Source organism: Myodes glareolus, chromosome 21, assembly GCF_982192425.1.
Source record: "Myodes glareolus chromosome 21, mMyoGla1.1, whole genome shotgun sequence".
In the NCBI taxonomy this organism is placed as follows: domain Eukaryota; kingdom Metazoa; phylum Chordata; class Mammalia; order Rodentia; family Cricetidae; genus Myodes; species Myodes glareolus.
The window spans coordinates 16,941,342-16,959,962 of NC_142046.1; the positions used below are offsets into that span (position 1 = coordinate 16,941,342).

The following is an 18,621-nucleotide window of genomic DNA, read 5'->3' on the forward strand; positions in this document are numbered from 1 at the left end:
CCTGATTGCCATGGCACCTGTGGTCACAATCGGCCAGGGCTGCCTGGTCTTTTAGGCCTCGACCCCGCCCACTCCCGCTTCCCGAGAATTGAGGAGGGCCTTCCCGCCCTCCGGGGCCCCACACACCCACGGAGGCACTCCAAGCTTCAGGACACTCAGTGAGGCGAAGGCCAGTACGAATCAAACCAGGGTAAAGGAGGCTGGGGCGCCGCCCTAGAACTGCATAGAAAGCACTCGGGGAGTGATGGGACAAGAGGCGGAGGTGTCCTGGCCTAGAGGAGGAGAGCTGGCTGCTGGGAAAGGGGCAAATGTGGAAGCTTGCTGACCAAGAGGGAGGGAGGCACAGCCTACAGGGACAGCCCAAAGTCCAAGTGCTGGGTGTGTCCAAATATCCATGGTGGACTAGACAAATCTGCCCTGGGCTTCAGTTTCCACCCTGAGCATTGGGGGCAGCTGGAGCATTACCCCCACAACCGCTCTGGAGTAGTCAGCAGTGACTGGCCGTTGGAAAGTGGGCAGTATGGGCCCTCCTGTCCATAGTGGTATCTCATTTAATCTTTAGACTAGTCTTGATCTCGCATCAATCACTTTGGACAGCAGTAGCCCCGTCCTTACGAGTTTTATTTGTATTTATGTATATACGGGTGGGGCCGAGGAAGAGCCGAGGCCGGAAAAGGGGTGTTTGGACCCTGGAGCTAGAATGACAGGCAGCTCTGGGTGCGGGGAAACTAAAGTCAGGTCCTCTGGAAGAACAGCAAAGGCTCTTGACCACTGAGCCGTCCGTCTCCAGCCCTCTGTAGCTCCTCTGTTTACAGGGGTCAAGAATCAAGTTAGGTTTGCTTCCAGGGGTTCCTGGGTCACTGCACTAGGCAGAGTCAAATGAAAACCTTTCTTCTCAGAATACAGGACAGTGCAGAGGAGTTGACCGGGTGACTTTGGGCAAGTCGTTTCCTCTTTCCAGATCTCTTTCCTGACCAGCTGCTGGGCAGAGCTCGGAAGTTCTGATCGCTTGAAGAGTTTTGAACCAAGCTCCCTCCCTGGGCAGAAACAGATTGAGACTTATGGGAGGGGAAAGTCTTGCCGGGGGCCATGGGTGAAATCAGAGGCAGCCCCAAGGCTGGCGGCAGGCATACTGGCCTGGGATTGTGACACTTGCCCCCGTCACCATGACGGACTGCTTTCTTAAAGGCCTCAGGCCTTGGTAGACTGGTCTGCTGGGGAGCAAGAAGCTGTCTTCCCCAACAAAGAATTCAAGAGCCGAGTTGCAGCTTGCACTGGGGAGGTGTGGTGTGCTTCCTGGACATCTCTGAAGTGGCTTTCGTTTCTCCTCATTTATTTTAGGCCCTAGGCACTTTTCATACCATGATCTAATCTTCTTTAGCAGCCTGGAAAAATACAAATCAATTAAAGCCTAAAACCTACGGGGTAATCATTTTTCCCCTCCCTCCTCCCACCAGAGAGAGGAGCGCCTGCATTCAGGTCTTTCATCCACTCTAATTTGGCTGCAGAGGCTTGTGTTCAAGGGACAATCACTTTGGATAGCTTGTTACAGCCCCTTTTGTGACATCCCTGACGTGTGCGTGTCACAAGTTGCTAGGATCAAGAACTGAGCCAGGTTTGCTCTAGGGGGCTCATGGGGACACAGCAAGTCAGTTAGCACTGTCTCCTTGGAGAACCCAGAAGCCCAGAGAGGGTGGCGGGGAGCTGAACACACAGGAGGCAGCCCCATGAGGGTCAGCTAGTCCTCATTGCCCTGGGATGGGAGTAGAAGGGAGTCTCAGTGTTGAGCTACTAATGGGAACCCTAGAAGTGACTGGGTAACTTTTCAGATCCTTGGTAGATCAACCCCATTCCCCAGCAGCCACAGCCAACCCGATGCCTGCCATCTCGTCTCTAGGGAACATAAGAGAGGGAGGGGAGGGAGGGCGTGGTAGAAGAGCTCACTGAGATGTGACAGACCCTGGCTTGCCCTCTTCCTAACTGTGTGGTGTCGGTTTCATCCTCCGCTCATCCTATGTGACCACTGTGGTCCCTTGTCCGAAACTGTGGCCAGGGATTGAAATGGCGCATGCCCAGGGCTTTCCAGAACACCACCGAGAGGCTGTTCTCATCAGCAGACCAGTCTCCTGCAGATGTCTGCAGGCTTCTGCCCTGCGGATGCCCCTCTGGCAGACCGCACAGCCCTGGCTTTCATGTGTCCGCCCTGCCACTCTGAGCTCTGCCCTGACCTCTCCCCGCTCCAGTAGAGTTCACCCAGGGCAGGGCCTCAGATACCGTGTCCATTACTGCAGAGTCCAGCACCGAACTGCATCTGGCACAGGGGAGGAAGGACCAAGTGTGGTATTCATCCCCACCCAAAGGCTTAGATGCCTTCAGCGGTTCGAAATGCCCAGTTTGACCTAGGGGTCTCTTGGCCTGGCCTTGTCTTCCACCCCTGCCCCTCAGCCAAGGACACTGCCCACCCACCTGCACATCTTCTTTTCAAGCTTAGAGTTTAACCCCTTCACCAAGGAGGATAAGCTCCTAGCAGCCCCTTCTCTTCAGGTACTCAGCACACCTGTGCTGGCAGTTCCCCCTCACCTGCATGCCAGGTAATCACAGTCGCTCTGAGTTCTATTGTAAATGAGTACTGACTTCTAGGCTCTGGGGTCCCTGTCATCTCAGGACATGCCCTCCCCAAGGCTGGGTGGCTGCTGTGTTACAGAGCACAAGCTCAGAGACTATTGTCAGCCGAGGTCGGTAGACAGGGTGACACAGGATCTGAACCCAGGACCCGTGGTGGCAGAACAGCCTTGACTATTGCTACACAGCAGCAGGCTGCAGGGGCAGAGGGCAGGCTAACAAGGCACCGTCTCCATCTCCCTGGACAGCCACCACCGGGCATCTCTGACTTTCCTAGGTTACAACTTGAGTCGTTTGTAAGCGCCAAGCTGGAACGGGATGGGGCAGTCATCTGTGAATAGAGCACAAGGGGCCCTGAATCTCAACAGCCAAGATAGATACATTAATGCAGTGTTCTCCAAAATTCAAAACAAATCCAGGCGGTGGGGGTGCACGCCTTTAATCCCAGCACTTGGGAGGCAGAGGCAAGCAGATTTTTAAATATTTATTTTCTCTTTCAACTGGATGCTGAGTTTTTTGGCATCTAATCTTTAAATTTTGTCTTCCTCTCTTCACCCTCAACCCTTCCCTGGTGAGTCAGAAATTCTGAAGAGGGACAAGAGAAAACCTACTGTGCCCAAGCGAGCTATTCTGTCCCCTGGGGAAGAGGCCGAGCACGTGGCAGATGCCCAATAAACAGAATCTCAGCCCCATACTCACCCTGTCCACAGCATGGAGAGTGCAGAGTTCAGGAAGGGGCCGCTCTGTCTCCAGGGGGCTGACTTGTACCAGGCCAACCAGGGCTACAGCTACCCCTAGCTGTTGGCAGACACAGTGGGGTACCCACTTGGGTTAATGGGGTAGATTTGGGGACAACACTGGGTCTCTAAAAGGCCTCCCCTACAGTCCTCTCCGAGCTCTCTGATTTGCAGATAAAATCCATAGAGATTGCACTCTGGTCTGGTCTCAGTTTTTACATTATTCTGCCACAGGGCTGCCTTTCCAGCTCCACCCTTCTCACTAGGAAGCTGCCTTCCTTACACTTGACCTTGTATGTCTGCCCCCTCTGCTTCCAGCATCTTGGAATGTCTTTGGATCATGTGACACAGGCTGGCATGCTGGAACCTGGGCTCTGCGTGCCCTGGTGGAGGGATGTAGAGCAGTGAGGATGTGTTTAGGCCTCAGGAAGCCTGGGGGCCAGGGGGTCTATGGCACAAACACACTGGGACTCCTTATCTCTAGGTCTCTGTATAACCCCTGAATGTTAATGGGTACCGGCTGCTGAGGCTCCTTCCAGCTCTGTCATTCCCTAAAGACTATAAGCATTTTGCCCGAGGTCAGTAAACCCTGGCAGCATGGACTAGAGCACCCCCTGCCCTCTCTGCCCATGGAGGATTCTCAGTGTTTGAGGATAACAGCGTCACATCAGTGATGGCCCCTGGGCTGCACTCCCTGCAGATGGCTTCACTGATCAGACAGTGCAGGTTAACATAAGACAGGAGAAGGGTCTGCACCCACACCTGTCCTGGAAACTTGCAAACCTAAGGCCAAGGCTCCTGCCCCAAGCCCAGAGAGAGAGACACACACAGAACAACCAAGGACTGACTCTTTAGCTCACAGGGAGAATTCCCAGACTCTCAGCAACTTCACTGTGGTAGACTTTTTTTTAAACTGACACGTTGTTGGTTTGGGGTGTTATGGCGTGTCCCTGAATCCCAGGTTCTGCCCCAGAAGGGGTCCTGGATGCTGTGTGTACATGTACATTTGAGACGGTGTGTGTGTGTGTGTGTGTGTGTGTGTGTGTGTGTGTGTGTGTATGAGCATAGACCCTATGATCTGGAGACACTGAGGACAGATAAACTGTCCCTAGGCAAAGGAAGCCACAGTTTATGGCAGACTGTGTCCTCGGAGGGGAAGCAGACAAGGTCAGACCCGGTGCAGCGGTGGACAACTTGAAGGACCTAGAGCAAGCATGTGCCTTCCAGGACCCGCTTCCTGCTTCCTTTCCCCAAAGTAGGGACACATTCCTTTGGGAGGGCGCTTCCCTCCAGAGCTGAAGGGAAGTCCTGACTCCTGGGACCTCAAGCCCCTCTTCTTGCTCCCGACAGACCCTCGCTGTCCGTGAGAGCCGAGGGCCACGATGAACGAGGTCAAGGAGACCCTCCGCAGCATCGAGCAGAAGTACAAGCTCTTCCAGCAACAACAGTTCACCTTCATTGCCGCCCTAGAGCACAGTCGGGAGAACGCCCACGACAAAATCCGGCCCATCTCCAGCGTGGGACAGGTGAGGCCTGGCAAGCCGGGTGCTGGTGCAGGGCGGGGGAGGGTGTTCTTCCCAGCCCAGTCCCTGTACCCAAAACATCAACGGTGGAGCCCTAGAGAGGGGAATTGCATGTTGTTTTCTATGCCAACTCAGATTCTAATGGATGGAAGCAGTCCCTCGGTTATTGCCACCTATCAGATAGGCAAGTGACTTAAAAAAAAAAAAATGGGCTCAAGACTCAGCCAGCTTGGTTTAAAGTTCACCTGGCACCCTGTAGCCTTGGGCTGGTGAGCATATCCCACTAACCTCAGTTTCCCCACCTGGAAGGCACATGTAATGAAAGCATCCATGGAAAACTCCTGACCCATACATACCAAGCCCGCAGCGTCTAGTGTCACCTGCGAGCCCCGGCTGAGCACCGGGGATTGGCTGGTGAGCAGGCATATGACGGTCCTTCTCTAAAGATTCTGCCACAAACTGGCACCTGGCCCAGCTCACTAGCAGAGGTTCTGCAGATACTTTTATTTACCCCTTTTCTTTAAAGGTGAGCTACTGTCCACGTTTTCTCGGTGGGGGCTGGAGGCCTTCCGGGAAGTCACTGGGCCGCTAGGAACATATACACAAGCTAAATCCTAGAACCAAAGAAGAGGCCCCTGCAAAGAAGTCAAGCTCCCCCCCCCCAAAAAATGCCTGTTTAAAGGGGGCTGGAGTGGTGGGCTGGGTACAGTCTCGAAGTACCCAGGAGAAATGAGAGCACCGGGAACAACAACCTTTGCCAGAGACACCCTTTACATTCTTTCTCTAAATTTCGTAAAAATGTCTTGTTTCCTTGAAAAATGCTGACCCCCACGACGAAAATGTTCTATGAAAACTGAATTCATGTCCATCCATCTATCACAGTGATCAGCTGGTCTATGCCCATGCCCCTGAATCTACTGGAAGGGCAGTTGGCTACATTCCCACAGTAGCACAGCCTTCCAAGGGCATGGGACAGGTTTTCAGTCTCTAATAGTGGCCCAAGTCCACTTCCTGAGCACCTGCTTGATAGGGCTTCCTACCTTAGGTGCAGAAGGGATGGCTCTCAGATCCGTCTACTGTCGAAGCCCCACCCCCACCCTAAGAGGTCACTCTGTTGGGGTCACACCTTGATGCAGTCCCCGCTCCAGGTGCCTGGACAGGTGTGCTGTCAGAAGCATCTACCCCTTACAGGCTGGGGAGGAATCCCCTCAGATCACTAAGAAACAGAGTAGCCCTGTCTAGACAGAGACCGTTTGGAGTGTCAGAGGAAGCAGAGGCACCCCACCTTTCATCACTCCGTGGAGAGTAACAGCTGTGGAATGATTAAATCCATTACTCAGGCCTGTCGGTCGCGTAAATCTACCTTGCCTATGCTTAGATGCAAAGTCTCTGAGTGGTTCCAAGTAACTGGCAAAAGACCCATAGAGGGATCCCTACCCCTAATCAAGGAAACCTTGGAAAGCATAGCAGAGAATTAGTGTTCTCAGCATGTTATCTACACAGTTATGGGGGGTTTAAAAGTTTACTTGGTATATGAAGTCTGGTATGAACTTGTGCCCCCCACCTGCTCCCCCATACACTGGAGACAGTCTGTGAATCCAGGTTGGGGTGCCATAATGCAATATAAACTTGTGCCCCCACCTACTCCTCCATACACTAGAGACAGTCTCTGAATCCAGGTTGGGGTTCCACACTGCACTGTCCTAATGCAGACAATAATTTCTCCAGTCAGGCCTGGAACTGACTTTTTCTGACTCCAAAACTCAGTACAACCAGTCTGAAAGATTCTTGTTTCTTCCTCCGTAGTTTGGGTAAGCAGGGTGGTGGAGCTCAGGTCACTGTGTGAGGAGGCAAATCAGTCAGGCCACTTCTGTTGGCACCCAAGCAGGTCATTTCTCATGTCTGGACCTCTAGCATTTAGGACGTATGTAAAACGAGGACACAAAAAGCCCCTACCTAGTGTGGAGAGCTTAGGTGATGAGTGAGGGAGAACAGACTTAGGGAAGTATTTTTGCAATGGTGCTTAAAACATAAACATTAGCTGTCTGTCATTCGAATGCTCCATGTCCGGCATCAAGCCTGTGGTCGTGGGAGGTCTGGGGCAGTGCCCTCTGTCTCTTCACCTCCAACTCCTGACGTGTGGCCTCTGCAGGTGCAGAGCTACATGGAACACTACTGCAACAACTCTACGGACCGGAGAATTCTGCTCATGTTCCTGGACATCTGCTCAGAGCTTAACAAACTCTGCCAACACTTCGAGGCGCTGCACTCCGGCACCTCTGTCACCAACAGCCTTCTCGAGAAATGCAAAACCCTGGTTAGCCAAAGCAATGACTTGAGCATCCTCAGAGCAAAGTAAGTCCCTCGTGGGTGTAGATGGGGCAGAATGTGCTGAAAGGACAGGATCCTGTAAGCTGGCTCTCCCCTGCTGGCACAGGTCACAGCCTCTAATTCATCCGAGTCTAGCACCTAGCTACCCACTAGAATGACTGACCTCATCAAACGGATGGAAAACTGGGTCACAGACATAAGAGGACCAAAAAAAAAAAAAAAGTCTTCTAGGACTTAGAACCAGACTAGGGAGAAGTGGCTACAGAAGTGGGACACCAAAGTTACATCCCCTGGGGCTCCATGGTGACCTCAAAGAATCCAAAGCTCCATAATCCATTTTTGGGAGCTCACTAGATGTTAGTGTAAGAAGGATTAAGGTAGCCAGTATTTTAAGGTGACAGGAGGTTCTCCAGGCCCTGATGGTTGAGAGCTCCTATACCAGAAGTACCTGGGGCTCTTGGCCTTGAACTTTCTGGAATAGAACACACAGGGATGGAGCCTGAGGTATGTGTGTCTAGTTCTCCGACCTGGAGACCTCACCACCTGCTCACCATCCTGCAGGTACCCGCATGACGTAGTGAACCACCTGAGCTGTGATGAGGCCAGGAACCACTACGGAGGTGTGGTCAGCCTCATCCCTATCGTCCTGGACTTAATGAAAGAGTGGATTGCTCATTCGGAGAAGCTACCTCGCAAAGTGCTGCAGCACGTGAGTGAGGTCCTGGGTAGCCAGGGAGCCGCCGCAGCCACCACCAGACCTGCCCAGACCACGTTTACCCAGCACTGGTTAGGAAGACACAAGTATAGGCAGCTTGCAAAAGAGAGCCTCAGATCTAGGGGGAAAGACAAAGGCTTCCCGAAGCCTCCCTGGAGACCACCCGGTGGGAAACTGTAACTCGCTGTCAACGTACTTGGCTTCCACAGGTCATCCATTTTCACTGGGGGCCAATACACCATTGAGAATATCCCTCTCTCTCGCTTTTCACTTCTAACATCTCCGTCTCTTGACCTCCGTGTTGGTGAAAGGGATCCTTACTCATGGAGCTGCCTAAACAATATGGTGTTGGCAGGGCATGTCCCCGACGCAGGGCGTTGTGCTGATGCCCAGGCCTCCTGCCCAGCTGTGGCTTCTGTAGTGAGCAACTGGAGGGGGGGTTACTTAGCTCCTTATCTTGACAAGGACAAGATGAGCTGCAAGGTCTCTCATGAACACGTTAGGGGAAAGGGATCAGGAGGCTGAATTCTCTTGTGTTCAGTTCCCTGGACTAAAACAAGGGATGAATGCTCTCTCTCCTTTGGGAGAGGGAGAGCATGGCAGAAGTCAGACTGTCTTGTGGCCCTTGAGCCTGGTCTCTGCAGCGGTCTAGTCTACCCACACTGTAAATGTGTACTCCTGGCTTCTGGGCCTGCCAGAAGTGAGCTCTGACTGTTGGTTTTTCCCTTCACAGGGGACGACTTAGCTTCTGTATTGTTGTTTCCTCGGGGGGAGACATTCAAGAATAAAGTGTTCTACCATTTCTCTGCCTGGCTTAGTTTCCTGGGATTTACCCGACCAAACCCAAAAAACCAAAAAACCAAACCCCTTGTTCTTGTAAGACATCAGATGACATTGGGTGGCCATATAGGCAAAGCCCCTCCAGACAGCACCAGAGACCTCTGCAGCCAAGCTCAGTGCTTCCCTTCAGAGTGGGCTGCCTCTAGGAGGCTCAGGCCACACAGGGCCAGTCTGTAGGCTCCCAAGAGTGACTTCCTTGTCTGACGAGAGACCTATTCAGACAACCCCCGAGTTTTCAGACAGTCAGCCTCCTGAGGTTAAGGGCAGTGCAGTAATTCCAGGCACCACATGCAGCTCACACTCTGCTTACCCCACTAAATCCAGGCTGAGTTGTAGGGACAAGGTGGAAGAAGAATCTCAAAATTATGTAAAGGTTATCTCTCACCTCTGCCCAGTACCTGAGGAGCAGAGGGGCATCAGGGCGCAGGTGGTGAAGACGCTGTACTGTCCTTTGGCATCACAAACACAGCTGGTCAGGGCTAGGGTAAGCAGGAAGACTTGAGATGCAGACTTGGGGGGCCATGCTGTCAGAGGTGGTCCTCTTCACATCCTGCACTTTACACGGGGGCATGAGTTTAAGGCAGCTGAGTTATCTGTTCCCCAGCCCAAGTCCACCACTGTTCCGTACCATCAGGAAACCACTCCAGACAGACAACAGTGTCTCTGGACCATCTCATTTCACCCACAAGCCCCCAAAAGCCAGCATAAAATCACTTCATCTCAACACTGCAGAGTGCAAAACAATAAATCTTTATTTGTTCACAGTTAAACACAAGCAACTGCCTTGACATTTCAGAACATTCTAAGGACAGCAAACCTTTGATTCCATTCACTGAGACTGTACCATGTTCTCCTGTAACCTGTATTTATGACATCCGATGCGGATTGTTTGACATGCTTTTAAGGTCATAGTGGGAAAGTTCAAACCTTTTGAGAAGAGGTGACTTCCATTGAACTAATAAAATTTTTTAAAATCTGATTTTTTTTTTCACTGATGGGAACTCCCCCCACCCTTAAACTCCAAGTTAGCCATATATGGTTAATCCATGATTGATTATAAAACTAAATCATGCCTTAGCAAAACCTGCTCCTCCATAATGTGTTTTGTGGTCCAGTCTCATGAAGGGTGACCACTGAATCTCCCTAGTGCAAAGACGCCTGCCTGCCTCTGACCTGACAGAGAGCTAACAAACACCATCATGACCTCCCTTCCAACACTGTGAGGTGGGGCAGGGAGAGGGATCAGTCTAGTCAAAGACCAGCTCCAGTGGCTCAGTCAGCCTGCTTATCCAGAGGTGGATAATACTGGGGCTCTGGGAAGGGCAGGGCACTTCTTGGCCCCCATTAATTTCATTCTGAGACCAAAAGTGGTCAGGGTGTAGTTTCCAATGTAGCTGCAGCTGCTTCTCTACAGCACATTTAAACATGGGTGATATCAGAAACTCTGCTCCCCTGGGCACACCAGGAACTCACAGACTGGGAAGCTGAATGGGAACATAGCTCAAGGGCCAGTTCCCATTTTTACCTACACAGATAGGCTAAACCCAAGGCAATCAGTGACTGCAGCAAACTGGGGGTAGGGAGCAGGTGGGGATAAAGGGAGGATGGAGGCACATGCCACAGATCTCTGGATGTATATAAGGACACAAACACCCTCACACTGGATGTATTTTCCAGTGTACACAGCAGTGGATCTACAACCTTGGGGTGAAGGTGCAGCAGATGTAGGCTGCCATTGAGTCACAGTGTGCAGGACCACTGGCCTCTGGCGGAGGCAGACTCCGTATGTGTTGACGCTGAGCCTGTGCAATGCCTACACCTCTGCCAGCTTATCCAGTGTCTCCCACCTTTACTGCTCGGGAAGACGAGCACCTTACTACAGTACTTCTGCTTGTTCTTTGGATCTCTCTGGCTTCCAGTGGTAGGTCCCTCCCGGCTGGCTTCACACCAAACTACACATCGCTCAACTTCTCCCCTGTCAGCCTGAGCTCTGTGCTCTGCTCTCAGCTCTTTTCATCTTCAACTACTCAACTGCTAACATTGTCTTTCTCCTCTGAGCACTAGAGACCACATATGATGCAAGTGGCCCCGAGTCTTGTCATTTGTGGTGCCACCACCACCCAGGGAGGCGCTGGTCACTGGCCAGAGCAGCTTGGGGAGGTTTTTTTTTTAACCACCTGTGGCTTCCATGACTTTTCCTGGGTTTTGAGTTTGCCTTCTAAGAAGAGCGACTCCTTGCTAACCATGTCACAAACAGAAGCTTCTGCAGCTTAGTCCAGAAGATTGAATAGACTTTCTTCCTGAAAGGGTCAGCAAAGCTATCAAATCAGCATTCGCCCCTGGCAGCTGTGCTGCCTGCTCCAGGGATGCCATTTAGAGCCCGTCCCTCATGTTCACGGTCATGTTGCTCTTGCTCCTAAAGCAAGTTCTTATGGATGTCAGGGAGGAATGTTGGACAGATGCGTGCTTAGTTCCTGGCCCAGGCACTGACCTGCTCCTCCACTCCAGTGGCATTGTACTGCTGCTGCTAACAGACTCCAGACTGCAGGAGACAACCACAGCACAGACTCCAAGTGATTCAAGGATGGAGCCATTCAAGCACAGCATTCACACATACCAGGCTGCCCATGACACCTACTGCTCCATACGTTGGCCTACACCTCAGCTGCCTTTCAGAAGTTTCCCTCCTGACTGCAGCAGCATCAGGTGACCCACTGATCCCTGGATGCTCTGTCACTGCCCTCTAAACAGAAGCTTCCACTCACTGATTCTCAAATCCTTTGGAAAGAGTCAATGTTTAGGCTGGGTACCTTCAAGATGATTTCAGGTCACAGTCCCCCGACCTTAGCTGGGAAAAAAAAAAAAGCCTCAACAGCCTTCTAGAACTCAAGCCACACAGGATGCTCAGGTTCTGTCACTGGGTACAGAACTCCAGCCTGTACCTCAGTCTACCATGCTGCTGTCTCCTCTCCCTCAACTTCAGCACTTGTGCAGTCTGTAAGTTTTCTTTCTACTGGAAAAAGGCTTGGTTCTCTGGCACAGATCTTGTGTGTGTGTGGCGGCTAGGGGAGTGGGGGTTAATAGGAGCAGTGTTTTCCCATTAACTGTGAGACCTTTTTCCCAGTTCATCTGCCCTTTTCTACAATGGATCAGGTGAGAGAACACAAGGTTTTCAGCTTTCCTCTGGGCAGACCTAAATGAAAAGCACGGCATTGTCGTCAAGGGGCAATTGCTGCCCTCTGCTGGTCTGAGAATAGTCAGTGGCGTGGTTTTCCTGTGGGCTAGCTTTGGCAAATATATGGCCCTAACAGGTCTCCAGCCAGTACTGCCACGGTGACAATGAGTCTCACCTTACTTAGAGATGCTAGGATAATTACTGCCACACTTTGAAAAAAGACATTCATCCTTAGGCTGGAAACTTCCATATGCAGTAAGATTTCATACCATTAGTTTTCTAATGTTTTACCGTTGTTGTAGCTAAACCCTTCTGTTCTTTATATACCAGATAGAATAGAAACAAGAAAACCAAGCTCTTGGCTCCTTCCCAAGTGTCTCCTTGCCTGGTCCAGAATATCAGGCAACAACTCTTACACTTCCAGCATTTATTTCAGGAGCACTGGTCGAGTTTGGGCTCTCTGCCACCACCTTGTTCTGATCGAACACCATGTCACCTCTCATGAGCATGAGGGAAGGCAGTGGTACAGGCTACCAACCTCCATCAACCCTCCCAGACTCTGAGTCGCTCTGCTGTTCCCAACAGAAGTGTTTGACATGAAGCTCCAGGGGGACTTTCTCCTGCAAAGTCAGAATTGGTGTAAAAAAGCTGCTAAACCTACTATAGTGAGGTATCCCCAGCCCGAGAACGATCGTCACATAAACTCTAAGGAAATTCTGGCTCTTCTGAGCCTGTCCGCTACAGAATCACAAAGCAGCTGGTAATCAGAGACGTGGACGAAGAGAGGCAAACAGACTGAAGGGTGGAACCATGGCTCAGCTGGATAGGGCCAGCCAAAGGCACACTTCCACATGTGCATGAGTATCCTGGGTGCCTCTCCTAGTGACCACTCCCCACAATCTGCGGACTGCAGAACGACCACCTACACACCCACCTACAGGCAGCATGGTGCCAGCATTCAAGCAAATACCAAATAAATAAGAGGTAGTGGGGGAGAGGGGTAAGAGCTTTCCAGAGAGTAAGGCAGTGTGGCCTCCACAGCACCAACTACACTATCAGAACAACTGGTATTCTCGCAGAGCCTTCTAGGAAGCATATCCAAGCTTCTAAAAGAAGGCAGAGGTGAAGGAACCAGTTTCTCTACATCTGTGGCTTTAGATGCTGAACTTCAGCATCTAAAAGAGCAGTGGAAACGCTCCTGTAAAGACAATCTACTTTGTAGGCTACAGCCTCCTGGAAGGGACAAAACTGGACTTACCTGCAGTGCCACTAACTGCCTGGTCTACCCAAGAGCCACCTATCTATCTGCACCTAGGAAAGCAGAGTGGTGTGTTGGGCCCAAAGATGAAATTTGGCCTCATATTGCACAGGTTCAAAGGACACAACCATTTGGTGGGAGGAAGGAAGAAAATAAAGCTACAAGGGACACACACAGGCCCTCAATTAGTACATACTGCTAGGTAAATGAAAGAGGCTGGGGTGGGGTGAAGGAAAGCATCTCAATGCCAGACCTAAAAACCATCATCCCACATTCCGCCAGCTGTCACTGCACAAGCAGCCGCTCAGACCCTGGAAACAGAAAAGCCTAGAACGTGCATTCACACCTCCTGTTCTGTGCTGACAAAGACGCAAATTAACACTGACAGACCCCTCAGCTGTGCTCGTGATGAGTCTCATTGTAGTCCATGATGTGGAGCTGCCCCACGCTGTCCGAGTTTGGGGAAGATGGGTGTGAGGCTTCTAGATTAAAGGGAGTCTTGTTTTCCACGCCTGAATCTTTGCCCAGTTCTGTCTTTAGGGTCTCAGAAAGGCTACTGCTGGTCACACCGTCCTCATCACATTGGCTCTCACTCTTATTACGGAACAGTTCCCGGGCCTTCATGCCCAGGAAGCTTTTGGAACTGGGAAGTGAGCCAACAGTCGTGGGGATGCTGCTGGAGGGCTCACCCACAGTGGTTTCCCAGCGGCTGCTGAACCTCTGGCTTGGGGGTTTCTCTGGAGTGGAAAGCTCACTGCTGCTGCTGCTGCTGCCTCCAGTGCTTCTGCCTCCACAGCTGACCCGGGTACCACTAGGCCTGGAGGTCCTGGTCTCACCGTTGTGGCCAGAAGCCTCTTCGTTATGCCCTATCAAGGAATCTGAGCAGCTGTCACTACAACAGTCAAGCCTGTAAGAGACCCAGAAGGAATGCAGTTGGTAACTGGAGCACTCTTGGGGAAATGGGAAATTACAATTGCTCCTTGGACCTTGCTTGCCCATTCTCTAATTAAAATTTTTATATATTTGAGTGTATGCATATGTACCATGTGTGTGCCTGATTCCTGAGGAGGCCAGAAGACAGTGTCAAGTTCCCTGGAAGTGGAATTACAAATGGTTCACCTAAGTGCTGGGAACCAAACTAAGATCTTTTTGCAAAAGCAGCCAGTGCTCTTAACCACTGAGCCATCCTGCCTGTCCCCCCTGCTCTGTTTGTAATAGTAGACACAAGCAGGAGAGTCACTTGGAGTGACAGCTGGGGTTATACTGAATGACATCTGCAATGGAAGGGCAGATAATCGAGTGTGGCCGGGAGACAACCGGATGACTCTCTGTAAAGGATTGAGCAGAGGACAGTAGTTCAGCTGCTTGTCACTGCCTCCCCACAGGCCTGCCATGCTGCCTGACTGGCTGTGGTCCCTCGTGCAGAGCCTTCCAGAACCCTGATGCAGCCGTTCTCACCTCTCTTCTGCTGCTTCTGCTGTTTCTGCTTTGTCCTCCTCTAGTTTTCGTAGGCGGCCATCTTTCTCCAACCTGCCATACAAGTCTAGGATCTCCAGTTCCAACACCCGGGTGATCTTCTTCTGAGCCTCATACCTGCTCTCTGCAGCCTGCAGCTGTCCACTGAAAGACAGGACCTGCTTCAGAACATGGGAGGGGACTCACCCCTATCCCACCCTCACCTTTCCTGTGAGTCACCTCGCCTGGCTCTTGACATCCTCAAGGTATTTCTTCTGTTCTAGAAGAAGGTGGTCTTTCTTGGCCAGAAGAGATTCCAGTTCCAACACTCGCCTCTGTGAGGCATCCAGCCTCTGGTTCTGCTGGAGAAGATGGCTTCTGTTCTTTTCTAGTTCTTTCCGATATGCAGTTTTCATCATTTCTACTTCCTATAAAAAAGGCCTAGAGTCAGTACTTATATACAACTGTGCAATGTAACTCAACAAGAAGTGTCCCCAACACTGAGAGGCACTTAGTGTCCTCACCCAACCGAGTGAGGGTGGCTTCCTGGGCATTTCTGATGTCTACCACTGAGGAAACCATCTGAAACACGGAAGCCATGTTGTACAACAGTCACCACAGCATGTTTACAAAAGTCAGGAATCGCAAGTACCCTGAGAGCGAATGTTAGGACTCTGTAAGAGGAAGCATATATTTACTCCGTTTGCAGGGTGCATACAGTACCAGTAAAGACGCAAAAGTGGACCATTGCCCACAGGATCATGCTGGCCACAAAATGCACTGGATAAGCCACTTTGCATCAGGTTAGTGGCACTGGTCATTTGCCCTCTTTTTACCCTTCCTCCCTCTTCTACTAGCAGCTGAGATAGGGACACGAAAAGAATATGTCTGCTCAGGAGACGCAGCATTTTTAGGCTGGATACTTGCTAAAGTTTGTCAGCCAAGTCATACAGGTGGCCTGCCTGCATCAGGAAATCCACAGTAAGTGTAGACTGATATGCTCCCAAAAGGTGCAAAGAAGGCTTTCCTAGCAACTGTTTAACACACACACACCCAACACCATACAAGTTTTTCAGAAAAGATCCTAAACTGTTAAGTTGCAAGGAGGTAACCTTTCTGGAAGGCACCAAGCCTCAATGCTGACCAGTGAATCAGACGTTTCCAGAAAGCAGAAGGTAGAAATGGCTAAAAAAATGGCCATTCCAGCTGTGCTGAAGAGCTGCAGGTAATGACTTCTGTAACAGAGGCAGCACAATCACCTTCCACAGCTACAGACCCTGCCAGCCAAAATTCAACATGTTCACTGTGTGCACTGAGTGTGCCATGCTGGGTTCTTGTCATTATTCTTGAATATAGTTTAACAGCTGCTTATATAGTATTTACCTGACATTAGGCTTGTGCATGTGACCTAGAGATGGTTACAGTACATGGGAGTATTCTGGGCCAGCACCATACATCTTATGAGGAACTAACCATCTGGAGATGTGCAGGGCCCTAGAACCCCCTGCACAGCAATAGTAGCACCTGTACTATTTATGGATGCTCACACAAGGAATTAAAATGGCGAGTCCTGGGCATCTCAGTACCTCACAGCCTGTGAGATGCCTGCACCTCCTCTATGGGCCTGAAGAACAGTGACCCAGATCCCCACCTAGGGGCAGATCTTGGCCTGCTCAAGGCCCTCGCAAGGTAGTAACAAGCACCATACAAACCTAACAGAAAGGGACACAGGACTGAAAGTGTGCAGAGGATTTTGAGAAGGGTTGTTCTGAGAGACACCCACCCATAGGAGGGGGTACTCGCTTCTTCCTGGGAATACCACGTGGTTGGCCTGTGAAGGCTGAACTTGGGGCACTTGGCACACCAGTGTGGCTAGCTGGTGGACAAGACTAACAAGCTAAGATGGTGGGGAGAAGAGCACAAAGAGCCTGGCTTCCTCATGCTGGTCCCAAACTGCCACCTTGACCAACTTGGAATTCATCTGTCTCAGGACTTTCCTCAAGTACAGCACTAAAACTCTGTATCGTTAAGTGAGATTGTTCATTTTGTTTTGTGATATACAACAGAAGGCAGCCCACCTAACAAGTGGGCTTCCTAGTTCCTAACTGTGAAACAGCACCCAAGAGGGAACAAGGCTGCTAATGGTCTCAGAAGTCTGAGTAACAGAAGTCAGTCCAGTTAGGCATCATCTCTCTGGAGGCATCAAAAAGTTGCTTCAGCAGCAGCCAGACATGATGGCAGCACCTTTAATCCCAGCACATGAGAGGCAGAGATAAGTGGATCTCTTTGAGGTCAAGGCTAGCTTGGTCTATGTAGCGTGTTTCAGGGCAGCCAAGGCTACATAGGCAGACCCTATCTCAAAAAACAATGCACCTCAGCAAACTCTTTGGGTGGGTGGGTGGGGGTCCTTGGGTCTGTTCCCTACATTCTCTAGAAACTATTCTGCTTTCAGAGTAATTCATTATTGCAGTCTAGACAGTTTCACTTTTGACATCCTCCAGAATCTGAACCGGAGGGTAAAAAGAACTGAGCAGAAGCAACTCTACTACGAATGATGTCTCTTCAGTTCTGAGACGACACTGTCCACTTGGAGACCACAGATAACATTTCTTAGAGCCTTGACCCAAGGGTGCTAAAGGCACTTGATGGAAGAGCAGTGCCAGAGCATCAGAGTACCCAGTCCCTTCACTAATTCCACCAAGGCTGACTGTACAGTGACACGGACAGCTGTCTTAGTGCATTGGTAAACATTAACAGGCCTTGATGCTGACACCAGCACTGAAACAAACATCGGTAGGACCAGAGTCACAAGGAAAAGGAAACAAAGCAGCACAAGTGCTGGGTCACAGCAGCACCCACACACCCTAGGTCCTGGAAGGTGTGCTAGACAGAGCTGGGTGCCCCCCACCTTTCCCCTCCCTCCTGCTCTGCAGCAGTTACATCTCACTCTTGCACTGTGTGACGGCCAAACTTGGTGACCTACAGGATACGAATCACTATGGAAACAAACCTCTGGGTCTCTCTGGAAGAGACTAATGTAGGCTAAGTTAACTGAAGTGGTAGGACCAATCCTAAATATGGGCAGCACCATCCCATAGACTGGGGTCCCAGAATGAATAAAAAGGAGAATGCAAGATGAACATGAATCTCTCTCTGCTTCTTGACTGTGGATACAATGTGACCAGATGCTTCATACTGCTGCCACCACGCCTCCCTGGACAAGATGGACTAGATCCTTAAACTGTGAGCCAATAAACCTTCCTTGCTCCGGCTGCTTTCTCAGGAGGTTGGTCACAGCAGTGAGAAAAGTACCCCTGCAAAGCAGTCCCACTAGAGCACATGCCTGCTCCATGCCCTCCAATGACTGGCCAGTGCTGTGTGGTTGGGCCTAGCTGCTCTGCAGAACACGGGGCCAGGCAGCAGTTTTCTGCCTCTCAGTGCCCTGGCTACCTACCTTGGTGGTGTCAGGATGCTTGCTCTGCAGCTGCTCCAAGTACAGCTCATTGACCTCTCCGAGTACCAGCAGCTGCCTATTCAAGAACTCCATCTGCTGCTGCACCGACTCACTATTGGAGAGCTGTCCAGATGGAAGTGAGAAAGTACAAGTTCAGAATGGCAAAACTAGTCGACAGACAGTGACTCTCGAGGAGCACAGGGTAATGCAGGGTAGAATAAACCTGAGTCCAGGGCTAGTGGAGAAGAAAGCACCTAATGGCAGCAGAAATATACTTAGGTTGTGCCCTGGACAGAAGCAACATGGATGTATTCCATTGTAGCTAGTCCAAGAACACTGGAGCAGACACAGCTATGGGACACAGTCCCAGAGAACTCACCCTTTTTGAATATATGACACAGAGATGTCATTGAATCCCTATGGGGAGTCACAGCTCAAAAGCCTTAACTGTTTATATTGCATAAACAAGGTATTAAAAAAAGGGGCTCCAGAGGATGTGCCTAGCCCCAGC

At 50.9% G+C, this 18,621-nt stretch overlaps 2 protein-coding genes across 10 annotated transcripts in view; one reads left to right on the plus strand and one right to left on the minus strand.

Moving 5' to 3' along the window:
- The first annotated feature begins 9 nt into the window (after positions 1-9).
- On the plus strand, positions 10-8,730 carry Spaca9 (sperm acrosome associated 9). Of its 4 annotated transcripts, XM_048432299.3 has the most exons (5): positions 12-190; positions 4,710-4,885; positions 7,035-7,237; positions 7,775-7,922; positions 8,662-8,730. In XM_048432299.3, exons 2-5 carry the CDS (start codon positions 4,742-4,744, stop codon positions 8,671-8,673), a joined length of 507 nt encoding a protein of 168 aa, XP_048288256.1. In that variant the 5' UTR covers positions 12-190; positions 4,710-4,741; the 3' UTR covers positions 8,674-8,730. The 4 variants fall into 4 exon arrangements, with proteins under 4 accessions (XP_048288254.1, XP_048288256.1, XP_085537582.1 ...); XM_048432297.3 differs by having other exon boundaries at positions 10-190; positions 7,775-8,730; XM_085681456.2 differs by having other exon boundaries at positions 12-169; positions 7,775-8,730.
- A 772-nt stretch (positions 8,731-9,502) lies between these two features.
- Tsc1 (TSC complex subunit 1) overlaps positions 9,503-18,621 on the minus strand; it is a 47,727-nt gene continuing 38,608 nt past the window's right edge. For all 6 annotated transcript variants that reach the window (XM_087899807.1, XM_087899810.1, XM_087899806.1 and 3 more), the window contains 4 exons: positions 18,111-18,233; positions 14,897-15,084; positions 14,660-14,821; positions 9,503-14,108 (listed from right to left, as the gene is read on the minus strand). In XM_087899807.1, the coding sequence (XP_087755933.1) occupies positions 13,595-14,108; positions 14,660-14,821; positions 14,897-15,084; positions 18,111-18,233 (987 nt within the window). In that variant the 3' untranslated portion in view covers positions 9,503-13,594. The remainder of the gene's footprint in view (positions 14,109-14,659; positions 14,822-14,896; positions 15,085-18,110; positions 18,234-18,621) is intronic.

What these genes read in the sequence shown, in the direction of transcription:
- Spaca9 (XM_048432297.3), top strand. Translation starts at nt 4,742, where the DNA reads ATGAACGAGGTCAAGGAGACCCTCCGCAGCATCGAGCAGAAGTACAAG. An exon ending in CCATCTCCAGCGTGGGACAG is followed by an intron (nt 4,886 to 7,034) that starts GTGAGGCCTGGC and finishes TGGCCTCTGCAG; the next exon opens with GTGCAGAGCTACATGGAACA. An exon ending in TTGAGCATCCTCAGAGCAAA is followed by an intron (nt 7,238 to 7,774) that starts GTAAGTCCCTCG and finishes ACCATCCTGCAG; the next exon opens with GTACCCGCATGACGTAGTGA.